Source organism: Cricetulus griseus, chromosome X, assembly GCF_003668045.3.
Source record: "Cricetulus griseus strain 17A/GY chromosome X, alternate assembly CriGri-PICRH-1.0, whole genome shotgun sequence".
NCBI classification, from domain to species: Eukaryota; Metazoa; Chordata; class Mammalia; order Rodentia; family Cricetidae; genus Cricetulus; species Cricetulus griseus.
In genome coordinates, this window is record NC_048604.1 from 125,167,845 (window position 1) to 125,192,838 (window position 24,994).

General features: G+C 37.1%; 1 protein-coding gene across 1 annotated transcript in view; it reads left to right on the top strand.

Moving 5' to 3' along the window:
• The window catches only part of Rp2 (RP2 activator of ARL3 GTPase), a 32,740-nt gene extending 8,230 nt beyond the window's left edge, over nt 1-24,510 (top strand). Inside the window, exons 2-6 of the mRNA XM_027432303.2 lie at nt 1,596-2,261; nt 6,138-6,252; nt 20,482-20,567; nt 20,908-21,002; nt 24,426-24,510. Coding sequence (XP_027288104.1) covers nt 1,596-2,261; nt 6,138-6,252; nt 20,482-20,567; nt 20,908-20,991 — 951 coding nt within the window. The 3' untranslated portion in view covers nt 20,992-21,002; nt 24,426-24,510. The remainder of the gene's footprint in view (nt 1-1,595; nt 2,262-6,137; nt 6,253-20,481; nt 20,568-20,907; nt 21,003-24,425) is intronic.
• The last annotated feature ends 484 nt before the right edge of the window (nt 24,511-24,994 follow it).

Consider the following 24,994-nt stretch of genomic DNA (forward strand, 5'->3'; position numbering starts at 1 on the left):
CAACTATTGTTTTAAACTGTCAGACTGGCCTTTTATTAACACACTGCCTTCCTTTCTCCCTCTCCCTTCTTCTCGTGTGTGTGTGTGTGTGTGTGTGTGTGTGTGTGTGTGTGTGTGTGTGTGTGTGTGTGTGTGTGTGTGTCTGTGTCTGTGTCTGTGTCTGTGTCTGTGTGTGTCTGTGTGTGTGTGTCTGTGTGTGTGTCTGTGTGTGTGTCTGTGTGTGTGTCTGTGTGTTAGGGGTATGTGCTGCAGATCAGACTCAGAGCCTCAGGCACACTAAGTACACACCATCTCTGAGTTACATTTCTCGCCTCTGACTATAATTTGGCAGCACAGTTAAAATTTTAAAAAGTGGCATATTTTAGGCATACTACTTAAGATTGTGTGAGGCATAGTTTATACTATCTAGTAGGATGGCAAAAGTTGAAAAGTTACACTGGATGAATAGCTCAGTCAATGTCTGATTAAAATTTGTAGATTTAATACCAAAATATCAAGGCTTGTGTGTTCTTATATTCTTCCATTGTCTGTGGTATATGAAAATCTCAGAATGTAGAAACTTACACCCAAATATCATTTTGTAGTAGGACAAATAAGTATATTCAACTTAAGAATTTTTTAAAGATATAGAAGTTGAAAAATTTGAAGCACCAGGAAAAGCAAATCAGTATGTATCTGTATGTTTTAATGTTTAATTTTCAGTTACAGGGATGGACCCAAGGCCTTGTATATTCTAAACACACATTTTAATACCTTGCTACACCCAACCTGAAACAATATGTTCTGATTAGGATAGATGCAGAAGATATAAGCTTTATTTCGCTAGTGGTAGACCCTTGTTCTGTAGCGCTAGCTAGACTTGAACTCCTAGTAATCTTCCTGCCTCAGCTTCCCAAGTGCTGAGATTGCAGGTGTGTACCCCTATGCCTGACTTACATAGCTATTCTGTTAGGATAATTGTTTAAAAAAATATATTCTTTATCCTTCCACTCCATACTAACTCCATACACAGATCCCAAATAAGCTGAAAGATTGTTGATAGGAGCAATAATGATATGCCACCTGGGTTAACTCACAGGAAGACCCAAATCATATTATCACACAGGCTTCCTTTTAGCTTTGCATGCCTAGGCATGAAATTTGATAGCAGAAAAAGAGTGGATCCATTTTTGGGGAGGTAGATACATATTAACCAAGGTTATAAACTTTATATTATTTAAAATTGATAAGCTCACCACCCCTCTTGTAACTGCAGAGTTGCCATCACACTTAGAAAATGACAAAAAAGTCCTTGAGATTCTAAGCTTTGTGTGTGTTGCCTAAAATCATATTTACAATTGAAATGGTTGGAACAAGATCCAAGCACTTGGTGAATGTGCCTTGAACTTTGATTTCCTTCCCCCATTTCCTCCCTCATTCTTTTTTATTTAATGGGAAAAAAGATGTGTCCTATCATTTTCTAGTTTACTGCAAATCAGTGAGATTGGGAAGTTAAGTTTTAGTATTAATAGTTGTGTCTGGCATCCCATAGGCACTTATTTGGTTTTGGTGAATAATGCTAACAATACTCAAGGTCTTGCGCTTTGTTCCTGCAGGTTGATCCAAAAGACTACATGTTCAGTGGATTGAAGGATGAAACAGTAGGTCGCTTACCTGGAAAAGTGGCAGGACAACAATTTGTCATTCAAGACTGTGAGAACTGTAACATCTATATTTTTGATCACTCAGCTACCATTACCATTGATGACTGCACCAACTGCATACTTTTTTTGGGACCAGTGAAAGGCAGTGTGTTTTTCCGAAATTGTAGAGATTGCAAGTGTACATTAGCTTGCCAGCAGTTTCGTGTGAGGGACTGTAGAAAGTTGGAAGTCTTTCTGTGCTGTGCCACTCAACCCATTATTGAATCTTCCACAAATATCAAGTTTGGGTGTTTTCAGTGGTACTACCCTGAATTAGCAGCCCAATTCAAAGATGCAGGGCTCAGTATCTTCAATAACATATGGAGTCACGTTCATGATTTTACACCTGTGTCAGGAGAGCTCAACTGGAGCATTCTTCCAGAAAGTGCTGTGGTTCAAGACTATGTTCCTATTCCAACTGCTGAAGAATTCAAAGCTGTACGAATTTCCACCGAAGCCAATAGAAGCATTGTTCCCGTATCCCGGGGTCAGAGACAGAAGAGCAGTGATGAGTCTTGCCTAGTGGTATTATTTGCCGATGATTATGCAACAGCAAATGCCAGGAAACTAATTGATGAGGTAAGGAGAAAGAGAAGAAAAATAGACATAGATAGGACCATGCTACTTTGTAGAATTTCTAGGTTTTGTTGTTATTTTTTTATTACTTGGTTTTGATTTTTCGAGACAGGGTTTCTCTGTGTTGTTTTGGAGCCTCTCCTGGTACTCGCTCTGTTGACCAGGCCAGCCTCAAACTCAAGAAGATCTACCTGCCTCTGCCTCCTAAGTGCTGGGATTAAAGGCATTCGCCACCATTGCCTGGCCCAGTTTTGTTGTTATTGTTTACAAATTAATTATTAGAAATACTGACAACCCTCAAACTATAGTCCCCCAACTCCTTGGATCTACAAGGTTTGCCTTAGAAGCAGATTGCTTGGGCCTCAAAATCCTTTTTCAAGACAACTTTTTAAGATAATCCAATTTAGTAAGCATTCGTTAGCACCAATTATATGCAGGTTATGCTGTTACCATATTTCATTCATTATGTGATGCTTGTTTGTTTTCCATATCTTTGCTTAAATTCCTTATAATTAGTTGCAACTTTGAAATAATAGAATGTAGGTGATGCTGGAAATTAAGACATATAGATACAGTTCTTTGCCTCAAAGAATTTTTATTCTTCATCATAAATTTCCACACGTGCTCACAACAGTAGTGATGTACTGAGGACATTTCTTAGGAGTTTTAATTGGTTAGAAATTGGAAATGGCATTTAAGAATACAACTTTTAGACCCTGTTTTGTCAGTGTCATCCATATTGGGCTCCTTATGTTCTCTTGCCCCATTGCCATTGATAGGAGGCTGGAAAATACAAGTAATATGAATAAGATGGGAATTGGAATGGCAAAATTGCCAAGACTTATGAGTGGTGGCTTTCAGTTAGTTCATTAGAGAAGAGTTCGTGCATAGTGGCTTCCCCTAGGAAAGCATTTGAGGAAGGAAAGGTTAAGGCTCCAGAAGCAGAAGATCCTTGGTTGGTAGGTGTACCAGTAGGAAGATGTATTGATCAGAATTTAACCAATAGAATTCTGTTTAAACCTAAAATTCAAGCTTCCAAGGTGAAGAGGTAAGTTTCTTTCTGAAGGGATTATAAGCGAACCAAAAAGAATTTTGTTGACAGAAAGTAAAAGTGAATACCTCTCTATAACTGTATATCTGTAATACAGAGAACCCATGTCTGAAATCTACAAAGTATATTTGAAATACAGCTTTTCAAACTATAGAAGCTACAGTGTAATTTTAAGACTGTTCTTTTCTCCTTTTTTGTTGTTTTCTGACCCAGGGTCTCTTTCTGTAGCCCTACCTGGCCTGTGTCTTTGAATTTCAGCAGTCCTCCTGCTTCTGCATCCCAAAGCCTTAAACCATTGTGTCTGGTTTAAGATGTTGATGTTTTCTTTTGTTATGCCAGTATGATAAGAAGCATGCTGTAAGTTTTGTAAAATGTAGAAAAATATGCTTGTAGCCTTTGCACTATCTAGTCACATGTTAATTCTATATCTCAAAAGTAAATAATCTTCATTATGTTATATGGCAAATTTCTTTTGTTTGGTGAATTTTTACTACATAGAATTTTCAAAAGATTAATTATCCAAGTTAAACTCCATTTTGGTAGATAATCAGGAGTTGACACAGATAAAGCACTTTGTTCATTTAAGATGATAATTTTGGAATAGATTAAAGTGACTCTTTGCAGGCAGCCTAAGTCCCATAGTCAATCAGCTTCCCTCTCCACAGAATCCCTAGTTAATTCGAATGTTTAATTGGGAAGGGTAAAATGCACATGGGTCCCAGACTTTTCCATTTGATGTGAACTTGATTTTTTTGTTGATTTTCTGAAAAGTCCTATGGCTATTACTTTCTTTTGCTTTTTTTCCCCAAGTGAATGTGTAAAATCTCTTTGTATACAGCATAATACTGGCAAGTGACCAGTGATACTTGAATTCGTTGGTTCATACATGATTGAGCTTTCAATGAGTTTACTCCATGCATCCTCCCAAACCATTAATGAATACAAAGGCATAAGGAGCCCAACTAACATACTGGGGGTCTTTATCACATCACAACTCAATGCATGATGCTAGCTAGGAAAAGGGAAAGACCTAAATGTTATGTTGAGAAATTGTATATTCTTTTAAATAATACTTGAGTTATCAGAGAAAATAGTTAGTTCTAAAAACGTAAAAGTTAAGTTTTTCTACAGCACAACTGTATTAGGACAGCTTAGACTTGGAAATACAGTTACTAACTCTAGTTTGCTGAGGAATAGCATTAAATTGCATTTTTTTTTTGTTTTCACAAACAACATATGGTTTTCTGAGGTAGGGAGTATGAAACTTGAGAGGATTAGGTGTTCTGGAAAGGCTGGTTAAAGCAGAAAGCACACTGCATAGGGAGTTTAGGGGAGTTACTGAGACTTAGTTTTGCTCACCTCCAAAATTACTTGTTTGCTTTTATATGAATCACATATATTTATGGGATAAATTAGAGTAAACAAGGCTTGAATTATTTAAGTATATTTTATAATTGAAGTTTGTTAGTCATCACAATTTAAAAGTCTTCAGAAATATGATTTGCATGTAAAAGAGTCTCTAAATATCTTCAGTGAAAATATTAAGATACATATAGCTTCATAGTTCATGTTTAGTTTTAGATAATGGTATTTTCAATAATCTTTCTCTTTTTGAGAAAATGTCTTATGTAGCTTGTGTTGGCCTTGAGCTGGGTATGTAGCCGAAGATGGTCTTCATTCTTGATACTCCTGCCTTCACCTCCTGAGGGCTAGCATTATAGGCATGAGTCAACATGCTTGGCCATTTAAGCATATTTTTTTTTAGTTTATATATCTGACTATAAAATGATGGGTGAAGAATAGTATATAAAATTAGAAACAGTGGTAAGATTCATTCTGATACTTTAAGACTTTATAGTTAACATCTAGCAGTAAGGCCACAGTAAGAGTCCTGATAAAGGATTTGAATTTCATTCAATTTGATGGTGTGATAGTAATATAACCATAGCATGAAGTATTATGAGCGTTACCACTGATTTTATAGAATAAACTGGAAGATGTTGGCAATCAAGTAAATACAAATTTGTAAAAATATGTAGGTAACTGATTTAAAAAAAAGAATTCTCATTTGTGGGGTTTTTTTTGAGTCATGGTTTCTCTGTGTAGGCCAGGCTGTCTTGGAACTCACAGAGATCCCCCTGCCTCTGCCTCCTGAGTGCTGAGACTAAAAGTGTAGGCCACCACTACCCAGCCTAAAAAAAATTCTTTAATTCATCATCACAATAACTTGAATTAAAATCAGAGCTCTGTTGTCTAATAGTTATATGACCTTTGGGAAGTTCTTAACCATGTGACATCTTAGTTGTCTCATCTATTTAAGGAAGATGGTGGTGGTACTCATCTCATTACAGGTTAAATGTATTATGTGTGTGTGTGTATATATATATATATATATATATATATATATATAATATATATACACATATAATATATATGTATAGTGTTCAGAAAACTTCATGTACATAGTAAGTGCTCCCATATGTGTGGTCTATCATTCTTGCACAATACTACATAAATTGATGTGATGACTTTTAAAATTAACATGAGGTAGTATTTTTCCATTTTATTTTAACATCTTTATTATATTTAACAAATAATGTTGATTGTAATGAACTATGGTATTTTTCATTGAACATTTGCTGTATCATCAAATTAAACTAACATTAAATAGTTGTAAAGAAGTGACAGAAGAGTCTGAATTACTCAGAACTAAAACAAAAATTAGAATGCTGTGTTGCATTGTATACAGGAAAATGCTCAAATAACAAAACCATGTTTTCATCCCAGAAGTTCATTCTAAAATCTGAATGAAATTTTATTCTCCACAGATGGTTGGTAAGGGGTTTTTCCTAGTGCAGACAAAGGAAATGTCAATGAAAGCGGAAGATGCTCAACGGGTTTTCCGAGAAAAGGCATCTGACTATTTTCTTCTCCTGAACAAAGGTATTTTCTGGATGACTGGGGTACTTTTGTGGTTATTTCTTGATTGACTCTCTTCTTCTATCTTGCCTTATCTTCCTCTTTTGTTTTGTTTCTTTCCCAATACCCAAGAAGCCCTGTATAACTCACTTTTTTTCTGTTTGTGTTGTTAGTACACATTTCTGTATTATTTTAGTTTTCATTTTATTACTATTTTGCCTCTGTACTGTTGCAGTACAATTGTTTGGCTGTACTGAAAAAGAAGTAAGAAATATAAAGTCACTATTTCTGTTTTCATATAATTAACTTCTCATGAAAAATTATAATTTTCCCTAGTAAGTGAATACCACCAGTAAGTTTCAGATATTGAAGTAATATGCATGAGAGAGGAACTAGAATCCCTGTGCCCTGCTGAAGGGCTGCTGCTTGCCTGTATTTTCCTATGGGCATACTGACTCTGGAGACCAAAGTACTCTCTGTTGGGAGTAGGGACATTGTTTGCTCAAGGCTCTAAGCTGGTACGACTAGCAATATGGAATGCTAATTAGGTTTACCTACAGACCGGGCACATCTGTATGTGTGTTCTTTTTGTATAAATAAATTATAATGAACTCCAAAATTGTGCATGAAAAAAGCATTGGAGGACTGTTAGGATAATTTTAATCAGTAATGCTTTGTGTAATTGAGCTATTAAGTGTTAGCACAATATTTCATATCCTTTTCTTAGTTATTGTAGTAGTGGCAAGGACTTAATCCAGTGCTTGAGTCTACCTCAGAAAATGTTTTGATATAGGAACTTTCAAATGAAATCTTGGAAATTAGGTTAACTCTCATCAACTTTCAGGAATGGAACTGAGCAATTAGTCTAGTGGATTCCTAAAGTGTAAGGGTTAGTGCTGAGGTCAGTAATATGAATCAAGGGTTTATGTATTTGTATAATACTAGTAAAGAAGTCTTACAGAATTGCTTCAACCAATCTGTCTTTAAATAATACAACGTGAAATTCACATGGAAGTAGTAAAATGTTTTGTTGCTGGAAAAAGTAGAACTAAAACCAGTGAGCAAATGTTATGGGAATTTCAGGAAATAAATGCCATACAAACAAGTCTTAAAAAAACAGAGATGCTAGGGCTAGAGAGATGGCTCAGTGGTTAAGAGTATTGACTGCTGTTCCATAGGACCCAGGTTCGATTCCCAGCACTGAGATGGCAGCTCACAGCTGTATGTAATTCCAGTTCCAGAGGATCTGATACCTTCACACCAATGCACTTAAAATTAATTAAAAAACAAAACTAGAGATGCCTACAGAAAGTACTCAAAGACTGAAGAGGTTATGTCAGGTCAAAAGAATCAGCTTGAAGGAGTTTGCATTGGCAAAATTTGGGGACAGTTTGGATCAAAAAAAGAATAAGGGGGCTGGGGTAAGAGTGGCAAGAGTGCTTGCCTAGTATGTTTGAGGACCTGGATTCCATTTCTAGCACCAAAAGAAAGAAATAAATCCCACAAAGAATAATGCAGGTAATTTAACAACTGTTAATGCATCTGTCGAAAACGAGAAGCCTGAGCAAGGTAGTGCACACCTGTAATCCCTGTACTTGGGAGGCAGAGGCAAGAGGAGTTCAGGAGTTCAAGGCCATGCTAAGCTACATAATGAGTTCAGGACCAGTTTGGGCTGCTTGAGACCATTTCACAAAAGAGGGATGGGCAGTGGTGGCACATGCCTTTAATCCCAGCACTCAGGAGGCAGAGACATTTGGATCTCTGTGAGTTCGAGGCCAGCCTGGTCTCCAGAGCAAGTTCCAGTACAGCCAAGACTACATAGTGAAACCCTGTCTCAAGAAACAAACAAAAACACCAAAGAGGGGAGGTGAGCATTATAATTACAGGCTGCCTCTCTTGCCTTCTGCCTCCTTCCTTTCCTGTCTTTGTTCTTTTATGTTTTAAATGTGGAAAAGGGGAAATATTTCCATCTGTGTGATAACTGAACCAAGATAGGAAAAAAAAGTTAGATGACACCACAAGGAAACAATGAACCAAGTCCAAAATGCAAGACATTTTAGAAGATAACTAGCTAGGTTTCCTCAGATGAGGGAACTCTTTTAGATTAAAATAATCTAAAGAGATGAGATAATTAATACAATGTGAGAACCTTGATTAGATATGGGATTGATGTGAATTGGGCTATAAAGGTAGTTTTGAAACTAGGAGTGTGAAGGTATCTATAGGCATTTAATTTTCTTAGATATGGAAATAGTATTGTGGTTAGGTAGGATATGCTTGCTAAGTATCATGGTGTCAGCAAAACAAAGATGAAGCATATGTGTGCACACAATGTATAGTAAGTATGTAGGGGCCAGCAAGATGACTCAGTTAGTAAAAGCACTTGCTATCAAGCTTGATGACCTTGCCTTCAGCACATGGATCCCACATGGAAGAAGGAGAGAACTTAGTCCCACAAGCTCCCCTCTGACTTCTATAAGTGTGCCATAGCATGTGTGCCCACACATATCCACATCTACAAAACTAAGTAAATATACAAACAAAAAATTGTTTTTAAAAAAACTATGTGGCTAAATTTGGGCTCTGAGTGACTATAGCTAAAGGTAAGATGGATATTTATGCTGTTCTTTCAGTGTTTCTATAATGTATTTAAAAAAAAAAAAACGTGGAGGCTCAGCAGTTAAGAGCACTCACTGGCTGCTCCTCCAGAGTACCCAAGTTCTAGTCTCAGTGGTGGCTGACAACTGGCTTTAATTCCAGCTCCTGTGGATCTGATGCCCTCTTCTGGCCTCCAAAGGCACTGCATACACAAGGCCCACAGACATACATGGAGGCAAAACATCCATACACAGAAAATAATTAAAAGTAAAATAAAAACTCTAATTTTTTTCTGTCTTATTCTTTTTTTGGTTTTATTTTGAGACAGAGTTTCTCTATGTATCAGGCCAGTCTGTCCTGGAACTCGCTCTGTAGACCAGGCTGGCCTTGAACTCACTGAGATCCGCCTGCCTCTGCCTCCGGAGTAGTGGGATTACAGGCGTGCACCACCACCACCTGGCTATCTATCTTATTCTTAACCAACCCCCAAATGAAGTAAATTCAGTCTTCCCAATATTGAGTATATTAGGTCATGTGGAGTAGCAAGCAGACTTGATGCTAGTATTCCAATGATGGACTGGACCCTTTTTAACGTACCCAATAGTCATTCTCAGGCAGATGTTTGGCTTGATTAGGGCTTGTCTGTGCATTGTAGAATGTTGAACAGCATTTCTGGCTCCTGACCTCTAGATTCACATTTCTTCAGTTGTAGCAACAACCAAAAACTGTTTTTAGACGTTGCCTGATGTCCTTTAAGGGGGCAGAATAGTTCTCAGGTGAAAACCATTTTTTTTAGTTGTTTTCAGTTTTATTTGAACATGGACTCTCCATGCCCTACCCCCTTTTTCTTTTTCTTTTTTGTTTTTTAAATATATTTGAATTACAAACAAGATTGAATTACATGACGATCCCAGTTCCCTTCTCCCTCCTTCCCTCCTCTACCATCCCCCAACTAAAATCCTACCTATCATATGTCCTTTCTTCTAATCTACACCTGACTCAAAATTTCTGCTTCCTTGTGACTTCTGCATCCTTCCTTTTCTTCCCTTCTCACTCTCATAGCTTACTCCCCCCTCTTCCCAAGTCCTCAATTTGCTCAGAGGATGGTGACCCTTTCCTCTTCTCCAGAGGACAAAGTTTGTCTCTTTTAGGGTCCTCCTTGTTTACTAGCTTCTCTGGCAGTGTGGATTGTAGGCTGGTAACCCCTTACTCTATGTCTAAAATCCACATATGAGTGAGTACATATCATGTTTGTCTTTTTGTGATTGGGTTACCTCCTCAGAATGGTTTCTTCTAGTTCCATCCATTTTCCTGCAAATTTAAAGATTCCATTGTTTTTTTTCCACTGAGTAGTACTCCATTGTGTAAATGTACCACATTTTCTCTATCCATTCTTCGGTTGAGGGGCATCTAGGCTGCTTCCAGTTTCTGGCTATTACAAATAGTGCTGCTATGAACATCGTTGAACAGATGTCTTTGTTGTATGAATGTGCTTCTTTTGGCTATATGCCTAGGAGTGGAATTGCTGGATCTTGTGGTAGACTGATTTCCATTTTCTTGAGGAGTCGCCATATTGATTTCCAAAGTGGCTGTACAAGTTGGCACTCCCACCAGCAGTGGAGGAGTGTTCCTCTTTCTCCACATCCTCTCCAGCATAAACTGTCATTGGTGTTTTTGATTTTAGCCATTCTGACAGGAGTAAGATGGTATCTCAGAGTTGTTTTGATTTGCATTTCCCTGATGGCTAAGGGTGTTGAACACTTTCTTATGTGTCTTTCAGCCATTTTAGATTCCTATATTGAGAATTGTCTATTTAGTTCTGTATCCCATTTTTTAATTGGATTGTTTGGTGTTTTGGAGACTAGCTTCTTGAGTTCTTTGTATATTTTGGAGATCAGCTCTGTCAGATGTGGGGTTGGTGAATATCTTTTCCCAGTCTGTGGGCTGTCGTGAAAACCATTTTTTAAAGGGTAGGCTTACTCCTGAAAATTCACTTTTAGTGTAATTCATAGCTGAATCTAAACTAGTCTTTAATCACAGTTATCTCCTTTTAGTTAATAAACATTAATTACTATTTGACTATTAATAAGAGAGTCTGTTGTTTTCCTTTCTAGGACTTCCAAACCTGACTAATCCTCAAAACTATTTAGGATATTTTTAAAGACATAAATTTCCAACTACTGTCTCAGAAGTCTTTATGATATGTCCTTGGAGTCAACATTTAGGTAGTCTCTCAGATGGTCCTGGGCACGAACTAGACTTGTTTTCCTTTGTTTTAGGGGCTCATTTTCTTGAAGAAAAGCAGTAGATGAGATATGACACTAGTGGAGGGCAGGCAGACAAAATGGTGCTTTGGGGACCACTCCAGTTTGGTGGCTTAGTCTGAACGTTACTGCTTTTTAAAAATAAAAATGTAGAATAATTTTAAATTTACAGAAAATTTGCAAAGACAGAGTTTCTGTATACCTCTTACCTGTTTCTCCAAATGTTAACATAGCCAAGGCACATTTGTCAAAACCAAGAAATTTACATTGGTAAAATGTTAACTCATTTCACCAGATGTTTACCAGCAAGTTTCAGTTCCAGAATTCAGTTCTAGATCCCACATTGGATTTAGTTGCTGTGTTTCCTGAATTGCCCCAACTCTGTGAAAGTTTTCAACCTTCTTTTGGTTTTCATAATCTGAAACTTTGAAACACCTCCAGTTAGTTTGAAGAATATTGTTCTGTTGGGGATTGTGTGCTGTTTTCTTGGGTTAGAAAGGTTTGTAGATGTTGAAGTATCCCTCTCTTCACATCACAGCCTGGGCTCAGCATGAGATGGTGTCTGCTATACTTACTTATCCTGCATTGCAGGGGACACATTTGTGGTACAGGATGATTGTAGAAGTCAAAGAATAACTTGTGGGAACTGACTGTCGTCTTCTACCATGTGGGTCCTGGGGATGAAACTCAGGTTGTCAGGGATGAAACTCCCGGTTTCCCATCAGTCTAGAGATTTATGTTTTGTTTGGTACTTCCTGAATTTTTTCAGCTTTATTGATGCATAATTGCCAGACATTATATTTTAAGGTATATAATCTAGTGACCTGACCTATCCATATATTATAAATGATTACCACACACAGTTACCTCATACAATTATCTTAAAATTTTTAAAACTTAACAACTTAAAAAGTTAAGTGATTTATCTGTTTCTACCTTTACTGGGTTCTGGTAATTGAACTTAGGTTTCCAGGTTTGTGCAGCAAACTTTACCCAGAGTCATTTCAATGGCTCATGATTGCCTTTTTGTGATAAAAGGCATTTAAAGTCTTATATTAGCAATTTTCCAGTATACAATATGGTATTACTAACTGTAGTCACAATGCTATATATTATATACTAAGAATTTGCTTATCTTTGTGTGTGTATGTGTTGGGGGGGGTTGTGCTGTGGATTGAACTCCATGAATTCTAGGCAGGAGATAACTCAAGCTATATATTTAGCCCCAACTTGCTAATCATATAACTACACAAGTTTATATGATATAACCAGCATGAAGTTTCTCCAGCCTTTAGACCCTGGAATCCACCATGTTATCTTATTTATGTGGACTCAAATTTTCAAGATTCCACATATAAGTGAAATTATACAGTATCTTTCTCTCTATTTTATTTCTCATACTGCCCTGTGACTCACCCATGTTATTGCAAATGGCAAGATCTTTTTTTTGGGGGGTTCAAGACATGGTTTCTCTGTATTGCTTTGGAGCCTGTCCTGGAACTCGCTCTGAAGACAAGGCTGGCTTTGAACTCACAGAGATCTGCCTGCCTCTGTCTCCCAAGTGCTGGGATTAAAGGTGTGTGTCACCAACGCCCGACAAGATTTTTTATGGCAGAATAGACACAAGTGGGGGGTGGGGTATGGGTATGTCTGTGTGTGACACTTTCAGATAAGGCCGGACTATGTAACCCTGGATGGCCTGGAACTCACAGAGATCTGCCTGTCTCTGCCCTCCACCCAAGTGCTAGGATTAATATATGCCACCAAGAGTACTCCATACCATACTTTTCTTTGTTCACTTATCTGTCAACAAGAGCCCTAAATTTGACTCCATTTCTTGGTTATAGTGAATAATGCCTCAATAATGCAAGAATTCTTTCTGGGTAGTGATTTGATTTTTTTTTTAATATATACCCCAAAGTGGGATTGCTGGGTTATATGGCAGTTCTATTTTCAAATTTTTTGGAGAAGTATTTTCATAAGGGCTATAACAATTTCAATTCCCACTAGCACTGCACAAGTGTTCCTCTTGCTTCACATCTTTAGCAGCACATTTCTCTGTGTTATAATAGCCCACCTAACATGTATGCAAAGTTGCATTTTCTTGATGTTCAGTTGACATTCAGTACCTTTTCATGCGATGTTTCTAATTTTATTGATAGTTTCAAAGAACTGCTTTGCATTTCATTTTTCTTTTCAATTCCATTAGGTTTCTGTTCTCATATTTATTATTTCCTTACTTTCACCAACATTAGGCATGATTTGTTCTTTCTCTAGTTTCTTAAAGTTTGAGCATAAGTTATAGATTTTAGTATGGTTTCTGACATTGAAAACTTACAGCTAACAGCATGTCTGAGTGAGCATATGCTCTCATGAAGCATAGCTACCCTTCTTCACTTAGGTACAAATAGACAACAAATTTGGGGGCTATGTCAACACCAAAATCAGTAGGGATCTCCAAAAATACGAAAAATAGGGCACAATTCAGACAGTGGAAAGGATGCTTGCTTATATATGAGGAATAAAACAAGAAGGCTAAACCTCGCTCAGCTGGGAACATGAACAACAAGCATGTCTGAGAATAGCTACAAAAGTAGAGCAAGTATTGGTGGGGGAGGGGACTTGTATACACTTAATGGACTTAGAGGTAGTTACAGAAGAATTTTAACAATAGGAAAGTGAGGATCTACTATATATGTATTTAATACTGATTTTCCCCTATAAGTATGACTTGAGCTGTACTCTGAAACTTTCAGCACATTGTATTTTCATATTCATTCAGTACAAGATTTGGCAAAATACAGCCTACAGCCTGCATTAGAAAATGAAGTTTTGGGGGCAGGAGAGATGGCTCAGCGGTTAAGAGCACTGACTGTTCTTCCAGAGGTCCTGAGTTCAATTCCCGGCAACCACATGGTGGCTCACAACCACCTTGAATGAGATCTGATGCCCTCTGCTGCCCTGCAGGCAGAAGGCTGTATACATAATAAATAAAGTCTTAAAAAAAAAGAAAAGAAAATGAAGTTTTATGGGAGTATGGCCATATTCATTTTTTTGTTGTTTTTTTGAGACAGGGTTTCTCTGTGTAGCTTTGGAGCCTATCCTGGCACTCACTCTGTAGACCAGGCTGGCTTCAAACTCACAGAGATCCACCTGCCTCTGCCTCCCAAGTGCTGGGATTAAAGGTGTTCGGCACCAGCCACCAACGCCTGGCAGCTATGTTCTTAACAGCAGTATTTGTAATATTAAGAACCTGGAAACAACCAAGATATCCCTCAACTGAAGAATGAACAAAGAAAATTTGATCCCATGGGGGATCTTCAAAGTCTGTCATATCGTTTGGAGCAGGGCCTAGGCCCTCCCCTGTGTGACTAGGCTGAGAAAGTATTCCTCTGTGTGGAATGGGCTCTCAAAATCCATTCGTACACTGATCCACTATCAGAGGCCCCATAGATTGCCGAGGCCTCCTAACTGACACCCATGTTCAGGGGTCTGATTTGGTCCTATGCTGGTTTCCCAGATATCAGTCTGGGGACCATGAGCAACCCCTTGTTCAGGTCAGCTGTTTCTGTGGGTTTCTCCAGCCTAGTCTTGACCCCTTTGCTCATCACTCCTTCCTCTCTTCAACTGGATTCCAGGAGTTCAGCTCAGTGTTTAGCTGTGGGTGTCTGCTTCTGCTTCTATCAGCTACTGGATGAAGGCTCTAGGATGGAATATTAGTTAGTCATCAATCTCATTACCAAAGAAGGGCATTTATGGTAGCCTCTCCACTATTGCTTAGATTGTTAGTTGGCATCATACTTGTAGATCTTTGGACATTTCCCTAGTGCCTGTTTTCTCTTTAAACTTATAATGTCTCCTTCTATTATGGTATCTCCATTCTTGTTTTCTTCTATTCTTCCCCTGACTCAACCTTCCTGCTCCCTCATGTCCTCCTCTCCCCTCCTCTTCTCTCCTTCTCTTTCTCCTAGCTCCCTCTCCCCAACTCCCATGCTCCCAATTAGCTCAGGAGATCTTGTCCCTTTCCCCTTCTCCGGGGCATCATGTATGCCTCTCTTAGGGTCCTCCTTGTTTCCTAGCTTCTCTGGCAGTGTGGATTGTAGACTGGTAATCTTTTGTTCTATGTCTAAAATCCATATATGAGTGAGTATATATCATGTTTGTCTTTTTGTGATTGTGTTTCCTCGATCAGGATGGTTTCTTCTAGTTCCATGCATTTCCCTGCAAATTTCAAGATTCCATTGTTTTTTTTCCACTGAGTAGTACTCCATTGTTTAAATGAACCACATTTTCTCCATCCATTCTTCAGTTGAGGGACATCTAGGTTGCTTCCAGGTTCTGGCTATTACAAATAATGCTGCTATGAACATGGTTGAACAGATGTCCTTGTTGTATGAATGTGTATCTTTTGGGTATATGCCTAAGAGTGGAATTGCTGGATCTTGTGGTTGACTGATTCCCATTTTCCTGTGGAGCTGCCATAATGATATGAAAAGTTTTTTTTTAAGATTATGTATAGTTTTCTGCCTGCATGTATGCCTGCCCACCAGAAGAGGGCACCAGATGTCATTATAGAATTTTTTGAGTCAATTTTGTGATTGCTGGGAATTGAACTAAGGACCTCTGGAAGAGGCCAGTGCTCTTAACCTCTGAGCCATCCCTAAATTAGTTTTGTAGAAGTAAGTTGTAATTTGGATAATTTGTATCTACCATATAATATTATCCAATTTCACTGATAGTATTAAAAACCCAACATATTTTCAGAATTCCCTTCCTATCTTGTGTCCTTTATCATTTTTTACTACTGTGTTTATCATGATGCATTGTTATAATAGATTGTTAATGTTATTGCTTTGAATTGTCACGTACTTTTAGAGCAATATAAAATAAGAAAAATAGAGATCATATTTAACTGGCTGTTTTAGAACAGAGGGATGCCATGATCCTTTTAAAATGTAATTATTATTACTCTGATTGTTGTAGGGGGCAAGTAGAGAGACCAGGAGGCTATTGCTCTAATCTAATTGATGAAGGATAGTGGTTTGTTCATCACAGTTAAGATGCCTAGATTTAAAGCTATTGTGAAGTATTTGAATAAGAAGTTTATATTGAAACACTAAAACTTGACTAGTATCAAGTAACAACAACAAAAAAACGTTTAGCCTCCCTTTTTTGAGACAGGGTTTCTCTGTGTAGCTTTGGAGCTGGTCCTGGAACTCACTCTGTAGACCAGGCTGGCCTCAAACTCACAGAGATCCTCCTGCCTCTATCTGCCAAGTTCTGGGATTAAAGTCGTGCACCACCACTGGCTGGCTAGCCTTCCTTTTCAATAAAATATTCTAATACAATTTTATTTTGTCTTGACATTTCATTCCCAAATATTTGTGTATCTTAAATGAAGCAAATTTTAAAACATACTTTCTTGAGTAGCCACACTGCATTGTAACACCTAACAGTTACCAGCAGTTCCTTAAATATCCTTTAATACTCAGATGCAAATTATTCTATTGTCACATTCTTTGTCCTTCTACAATTAACTTATTTCAGGTCTAAAAGTGGGTCCACTTGTTGTAATTTGTTGGTTTATATCTTGTATCTCTTAATAAGAAAACAGGCATTTTCCTCTTTACTTTTTTGTTTCATGCCTCTGTTTTATGAATGAAGTTTGGTCAGCTGTCCTTTTGTTTCCATGGGATTAACTTGTTCTGCTATGTTTCTTGTAGAAGATAAATCAATGCCTTGTTTACATTTAGGCTTTTTGTGATAATACTTCATATGTGGCACTGTTTCTTGTTGCTTTAAATGCAAATGCCCATTATGTTTGATTAGGATTTTTAGGCGTGCTAAGATTCATGTAGGTTTATGTGGTAATGACATTTTCAATGTGAATTGAATAGGATGCCAAAACTATAGGAGATTTGCCTGAACCAATTATTTTAGTAAGAGTTGCAAAATGATCACCTTCTGGTTACATCACCACCACATTTATTAGCAGATGTTACGAGAACACCTTGTACACAGCATTGCTTGATTGACTTGAAATATGTTTCATATCAGAAAAGCATAACAAAGAGGAAAAATAAGCATCAGTTTCCAGAGTAATGAATTGGCACCCTAGCAACCCAGTAGTGTCAAGTGAGGCTTTTTTGTCTAAATACCATTATGAATTCATAGACTTTATATATTCAGTGTGTTTTAATAAGCTGTAATTATTCCTTCTGATTTTACCATGTCTCATATTTAGGTAACCCCTTCATGCTGTCTTTTGTATCTTTTTAATACACCCTTTTGGCCTTGGAAATTTTCAGTGCTTTTTGTCTCAACAAGATATTTGGCTGGGTATGATGGTGCACATTTGTAATCCCAGCATTCAGGAGATGGTGGCAGGAGGATTTTGAGTTGCTAGCCAGCCTGGACTCTAGGATAAGAAACTGGCCTCAAATTCACTATGTAGCTGAGCCTGGCCTCCTGATCTTCCTGTTTCTACTTCCTGAGTGATAAGATTATAAGGCATGGACTAACTACACCTCTCAGATCTTTTAATGTGGAAATTTTTACATACGAAAAGTAGACAGATGTGCTGGGCAGTGGTGGCTCATGTCTTTAATCTCAGTACTTGGGAGGCAGAGGCAGGTGGATCTCTGTGAGTTCAATGCCACCCTGGTCTAGAAAGCAAGTCCAGGACAGCCAGAGATGCTACAAAGAAAAACCCTGTCTCGGGGTTTAAAAAAAAGTAGACAGAAGAGCCTGGTATGGTGGTACCTGCATTTAATCCCAGCCCTTGGGAGGTACAGGAAGAAGCAGGTAGATCTTTGTTAGTTTTATGCCAGCCTGGTCTACATACCAAGTTCAGGCCAGCCAGTGTTAACTAAGTAGTGGGACTCTGTTTCAAAAAAGAAAAAAAAAAAGTAGACAGTCATGTAACAAAGCCCAGTATCTACCACCTAGTTTTCACAGTTGCCAAATACATTCGTGAGTTTTCCATTTCTATATATAAAGAAATAACTAAAATACTCAACTTAGTAATAAAGAAAATTTTTTGTTTTGACTTGTAACTTTGGGAACTTTCAGTCTATGACTGATCACCCTTGTTCCTTTGGGTTTTCAGTGGCACAGTGCACAGTAATGAGAACACATGTCAGGAAGAAGCCCACTCACACTGTACCTGAAACAAAAAGAAGCGATTGAGTCCCATTGTGTTTGTGGGATAGTCCCCAAAGACATAAAATCTCCCACTATGCACCATCTCTACTACCTTCCAATAGTGCTTTGGGCCGGGTACTAATTTTTTAACACATGGACTAAAATCCATGCTATTACATAGGCTTAGCCAGTATAAAGACTTAGTTAATTTTACTTTTTATAATACTCTTCTCCTGAATGTTTTGGTTTCTTACAATACTGTTTTAACGTAATGGTTTTATAATAACAGCATCTTTTACTTCCAGAGTAAGCTTAATGAGGTCATAAGATCTTTCTATATTTTTGTACTGAGGCCATATACACCACTGAGGATATACAAACATTGCCTTCTGTTGTTTAGAGTAAGTTTTTGTATGGTCCTATCACTAATTTAATAGACTCATTTGTTTTAGTTGGATTTTAAGTTTTAGAGCTGTTTTTTTCCCCCACATTTACTTTTGGCTTAGAGATACTGCCATGTTTTCCACTGTCAAGTTCCATAAAAGAGTAGATTGAGAGACTTCTCAGCCGCACCATACCACTACACTTGACCCCGTCTGTCTTTCAATAGGTAAACATTTTGTGGGGGGCTTTTGACATTTCCCTTTTGACATCACAATCAAGCTTGGAGTAGGTTCTCTAACATAAGAACTTTTCCCTAAAAAGCTACCTTTAGAATTATTCCCCCTTGAAAGGTTTTATTTGATACTTGTTTGTTTGTTTGTTTGTTTTTTGAGACAGGCTTTCTCTTTCTGGAACTTGCTCTGTAGACCAGGCTGGCCTCGAACTCATAGAGATCCTTTTGTCTCTGCCTCTTGAGTGCTGGGATTAAAGGTGTGTACTATCACTGCCTTGTGATACCCTCTTCTTATCACCCACATTTTCCACAGAGCCTTTTTGCCAAGAATAAGAAAATGTAAGCAGTAACCTTTTCTTTAACTCACTACCTATCATAATCTACAGATACCATGGCACTGTGAACTCATAGTTTAGCTTGTTCTTTAGGTCTGAGTGAGCGTACAGTTGACTGCTATATTGTTTGTCTTTCCAGTATGTTTCTGTATTCAGTTGCAACCCTCCAGGTATTTTGGTGCCAAATATAAACAGATCTGTCTCATTCTTGTGCTTTGTCCAGGACACATAGAAAGAACTACATCAAACTTAGCATTTCATATTTGTTCACTTTAGTTTTTCATACTTTGTACTCCATTATTCTATATTGTATTTGTTTAATCAGTTTATTTTCAAGACACATTTGTAAACTCTTGGAAGTCAAAACTTCTCTATAACCATAGGAGTTTTAAGACACACTTCTTTCAAAGAGGCATTGCTTTGGTGTTTGGCCTCAACTCCCTTGAGGTTTATTTCCATAGTTGGTGGGCTAGAACTTGGCTAGTAAGAGGGGAGCTGAAACGGAAGCAGGCTGCCTGGTAAGTCTATGAATGTTGACTTGATGCTTTTTATCTTGTTTGATATTTTGCCCACTAGTCCTTTTACTGCTAAATGAGTGGAGATTGTTTTGTTTTGTTTTAAAAAGAATAAAACCAGAGAAACCAGACAGTTTCCAACAGTTGAACATGTGACAGATAGTAAGGGGGTTGGAGAGGTGGCTTAGCAGTTAAGAATGCTTGCTGCTCTTGCAAAGGACTGGAATTCAGGTACCAGCACCCAAATCTAGCAGCTCAGAAACAACTGTCTATAACTCCAGCTACAGGGTATCCAGTGACCTCGTCTGTCCTCCACAAGGCACCTGCACCCCACATGCTCATACACACACACCCGCACGCACGCACACGCAATTTTTTAAAATGTGACACTAGTCCTGTAATATAGTACTGACCTGTTCATCATAAGATGAGACTCATTACTTGTTTTATGATAGGGATAGGGGAAAAGCTGAAATGATGTGCCCTTCTGTCTACCTCCTCCTTCTTTCCCACCTGATGAAGATACTAGAAATTTCTCAGGGAAGAATTTTTTTAAAAAATGAATGCTAAGTATAGTACATATCTGTAATGCCAGTACTCAGGAGGAAAAGGCAGAAGGATGGAGAAGAGTTCAAAGGCAGTCTGGTCTACATAGTGCATTCTAGGCCACCCAGGGCTACATAGTGAGACTGTCAAAAATCTAAAACAAAAGAAATATAAGGATTAGTTTTACAATATATTTATATTCGTGCTAAGAAAATACTTCTTGGGGTTCCTTTTAGGTCCTGTGATTGCCTTGGAATTTAATGGAGATGGTGCTGTAGAAGGATGTCACCATATTGTAAATGAGATATTCAATGGGACAAAGGTAAAAGATTTTACTGACTGTATCTCAATCTAACTTTCCACTTTATCGCCTTTCTCTTACAACCAAATAGTACTTGTATCTCTAGCATATTCTTTAACCCATAGGCTCACAACCATCTGTAACTCCAGCTCCAGAGGTTCAATACCCAATTCTGACCTCTGAGGAAACCAGGCATGTGCATAGTACACATACATACATGCAGGCAAACCATTCATACACATAAACAATCTAAAAACTTTTTAAAAAATAAAACCCTAAGCTTATGACTTTGTTCTGTAAAGATGTGGCCTTTGGTATTTAAGGGCTATAGAACTAATTTTTTATTTTGTATTTTAAATAGATGTTTGTATCCGAAAAGAAGGAGACAGCATCTGGAGATGTTGACAGCTTCTATAACTTCGCTGAGATACAGATGGGGATTTGAAGCGGATTGTGGTATTAAGCCCTTTCCAAACTTTATATATAGAGTTTGATAATATACTTATGTATATTACTCTTAGACCATTAGTAATTTTTACTAATGCTAAAATTGTTAAAGGCTATTTTTAAATAACTCTGAATATCATATCATTTACTTGAGGATCTAAATAGTTCATTTACATTAAGTGGTTTTAATCATCTTATAAGCTATTTATCCCCCTTCAATAAGCTTTCAGTTTTATTTCTTTTTTTAATTTTTAATTTTATTTTAGAAACAATCCTATTTTACATATCAATACCCCCATTCCCTCAGTTTTATTCCTCTTCATGTAATATTCTTATTAGAAAACAGAAGTGGAGCGGGGCGTTGGTGGCGCATGCCTTTAATCCCAGCACTCGGGAGGCAGAGGCAGGCAGATTTCTGTGAGTTCGAGGCCAGCCTGGTCTCCAGAGCTAGTGCCAGGATAGGCTCTAAAGCTACACAGAGAAACCCTGTCTTGAAAAAACCAAAAAAAGAAAAGAAAACTGATGTGGCTACCAGTTCACGATTTTAATATTAATTAAAAGTTCTCACCGGGTGGTGGTGGCGAACTTGGGAGGCAGAGGCAGGTGGATCTCTGTGACTTCAAGGCCAGCCTGGTCTACAGAGCGAGTTCCAGGACAACCAGAGCTGTTACACAGAGAAACCCTATCTCGAAAAACCAAAAAAAAAGTTTTTCCAAATTTCTGATAATTAAAACTTTCCAACTTTCCTTAGTCTCTATGGTATTAATTTGATAGTATATTTTCTTACTTATTTTCTCTTTTAATTTAGAGGAATTTGATAATTAATTAAACCTATGCACCTTTTTAAAATGCATATCCATTTAAATAATCATTTCCTTCTTGCATTATATGACTAATGAGATTTTGTACATGGAGTTGACATACTATTTTGTAAACTAAAAATTTTTAAAGAAATGGGAATTTGAAAGCTGAGTGCCATCTGTAGTCCCGGGCTACTTGAAATGCTAAAGTGGAGGAATCTCCAGCGCTCAGGTGTTCAAGACTTGACAACATGGTGAGACCCTATTTCCAAAGAAAGAAAAACTAATATACTCAATAAATCAGTTTTGCAAATACTTCTGACTACTTCATGAGTAGTATGGCTGTTTTTTTAAAATACAACTGCCAGATGACTCTTCTGTTTCCTAGTAAGAAAAAGTATTTGCAACATAAAACTACAGAACTCCAATCACCACAGATTTGACAGAGGTGATTACTGTCTGATAGCTCTTGTGACTATCAAGAGACCTAGAGCAAAACCTGTGACTTTTAGGTAAGGAATACTTTTGGGTAAGGTCTGATGATAGGCTAAGGCAGGTTATTCAAAATATCCATACATTTTAAACTAGTGTAATGTTTAAGAATGGTAAAAATCTTGGTTACCTGAAATAATTGTTTCTCAAACCCATTTGATCATAGTAATTTTCCAGGAGGTATGGGAATTATTCAGACATACACATTGGTGGATTCAGTCTTCAAATGCACAGATTCAGTTTTCAAGGGAAACTGCTTTAGGGTGTATTGTTATCTAAACTAATCAGTTCTGAAGGTATTGTTAAGTTGGTCTTACAACATTTAGCAGGGACAAACAGGAACAGCTTTCTTAGGCCCATTTAAAGGAATTTGAAACTATTTTTATAAAACAGACTGAAAATGGCCACTTATAAAAATTTCTTCCATGGTTGTTACTAAAAGTGTATTTTCATGTTTAAATGCTTTTGGATATTTTCAAGTCAAATTATAACTATCATGTTGAATTGTTAATGTGTAGAAATAATACTTTGTTATTTTAAATTAAGAATATTGAGCACCTACATTGTGCCTAGCCTTGTGCTGTCATCATTTAAGCATTTCTTTTATAAAAGCATCATGTTTTACAAAGTCAATATGATCTCATGAGGTGCAAATAAAAACTGCTGGCAGGTATAATAGAATGTCTATTATATTTTACAAATGATCTTTGCAAATTGTGGTCAGAGGCATTAATGTTTGCCTGAGTTAAGCTAACTTAAATGCATTCTTTTCTGTCATGATTATTAAATGTCACTATTCACATGTAAAACAATCTCAATGCTTTTTTTTCAGAACTAAAATGCAATGTTATACAAACCTATACTTTGATTTTTTTATCTTATTTGTAGCATTGTGCAAAAACTCAGGAATATAATGTAAAGGGACATTAGTTAATGATTTTGCCACCAAATTTAGCCTGTTAACCAAAGCCTAAAATTGTCTATTCAGTTAGATAAGAACTTTTGCTGATGTTGGCTATTTATTGACATTAATAACTGTCAGTTGGCTATTGAATATTTGAAAGAGTTTTAAAAATAAGTAGTTCTATGCTAGTTGTTTTTATAATTCTAAACTTTGGTAGTAATCATGATATACTAACTGCATTTCTGAGTAGCTTCTAAATTCTTGAAAAATAAATAATGATGAAAAATGAATTTTATTGTCATTTGTTTAAACATCTTATTAATTTACTTCTCTTGCTAATGGTGCTATTTTCTTTTGTGTCTGTATATTTATGTGTAGCTTTTATATGTAAATTTATCTAGTGTTTATAAAATGTGCTTTGCAATAAATATTAAAATTAAAATGGTTTAATAGTAACTTTTTTAAGAGTATTTCTATATTTACTCATACATATACCAAAAGTTGATACAATTTTTATTTTTGCTTTGGGGTGTTTTGTTATACAATTTTTAATTTTAAAAACAAAATAAGGTGCCAGGCGTGGTGGTGCACGCCTTTAGTCCCAGCACTCAGGAGGCAGAGGCATGCAGATCTCTGTGAGTTCGAGACCAGCCTGGTTTATAGAGCTAGTTCCAGGACAACCTCCATAGCCACAGAGAAACCCTGTCTCGAACCCCCCCCCCAAAAAAATAAAGGGGTATAATCTATGTCTCATACTAATGAAAAAAATGAACTGTTTGCTGAGTGTGTATATGTTTGATATATATACACAAGGTACTCTGAAGAAACGAAAAAGAAACATTTTAATATAAGGAATTTCTAGCATAATGTTTTCTTTGCTAAAATAGGCCACATTTTATTGTGACTGAATATTTGCTAAGATTAGGTATCTTTCTCTTCCATATTTAAAAAAAAGCTGGGTATAGCATATACAGTTGTAATCCCAACACTTAGGAATTCAAGACCAGAATAAGTTATGTATTGAGTTCCAGGCCAGCCTGGGCTACATAGTGAGAGCCTGTCTCAAAAAATAAAGAATTGTAATAAACTTTCTTTCAGGTTTATAAAAGTAGATGGTATTGTTATTGTCAAATTAACCAGTCTTTGTACCTTTCCTAGCTTATAAAACAAATATTGAAAGTACAAATTAGTTAGTTTTAAAAAAGTATAACGTTATGTTTATTTCTACTTATAAAGGTTCTACAAGCACAATAAGAACATTCGGAGCATTGGAACAAGCAGAAATGACAACGCAATAATAAAATTACTTCCTGTTGGATAACTCTTGATGTCTAAACTTTGTTTTTCTCATAAAATATATATTTAAGTGAAAGTGCTTTGATGCACATTAAAATTTGAGATGCTCATTATGTACTTTAGTTCGACAAGCTGTAGAAATCAAGGTGCCCTCAAAACCCTTTCTAGGGCTGGAGAGATGGCTCAGAAGTTAAGAGCACTGGCTGCTCTTCCAGAGGACCTGAGTTCAATTCCTAGCAACCACATGGTGGCTCACAACCATCTGTAATGAGATTTGGTGCCCTCTCCTAGTATGCAGGCATACATGCAGACAGAACACTGTATACATAATAAACAAATAAATATTTTTAAAAACCCATTTTAGAAGCATTTTCTCTTTTAAAAGTGGCTTCTTTGCAGCAGATAGCAGTTAACATGGAGACCCTTAACTACTAGTTAATAATATACAGAGTAGCAGACTGTAGCGTGCTCAGCCCTAATTGGGACATCTGCACCACACCTCCCTCCAA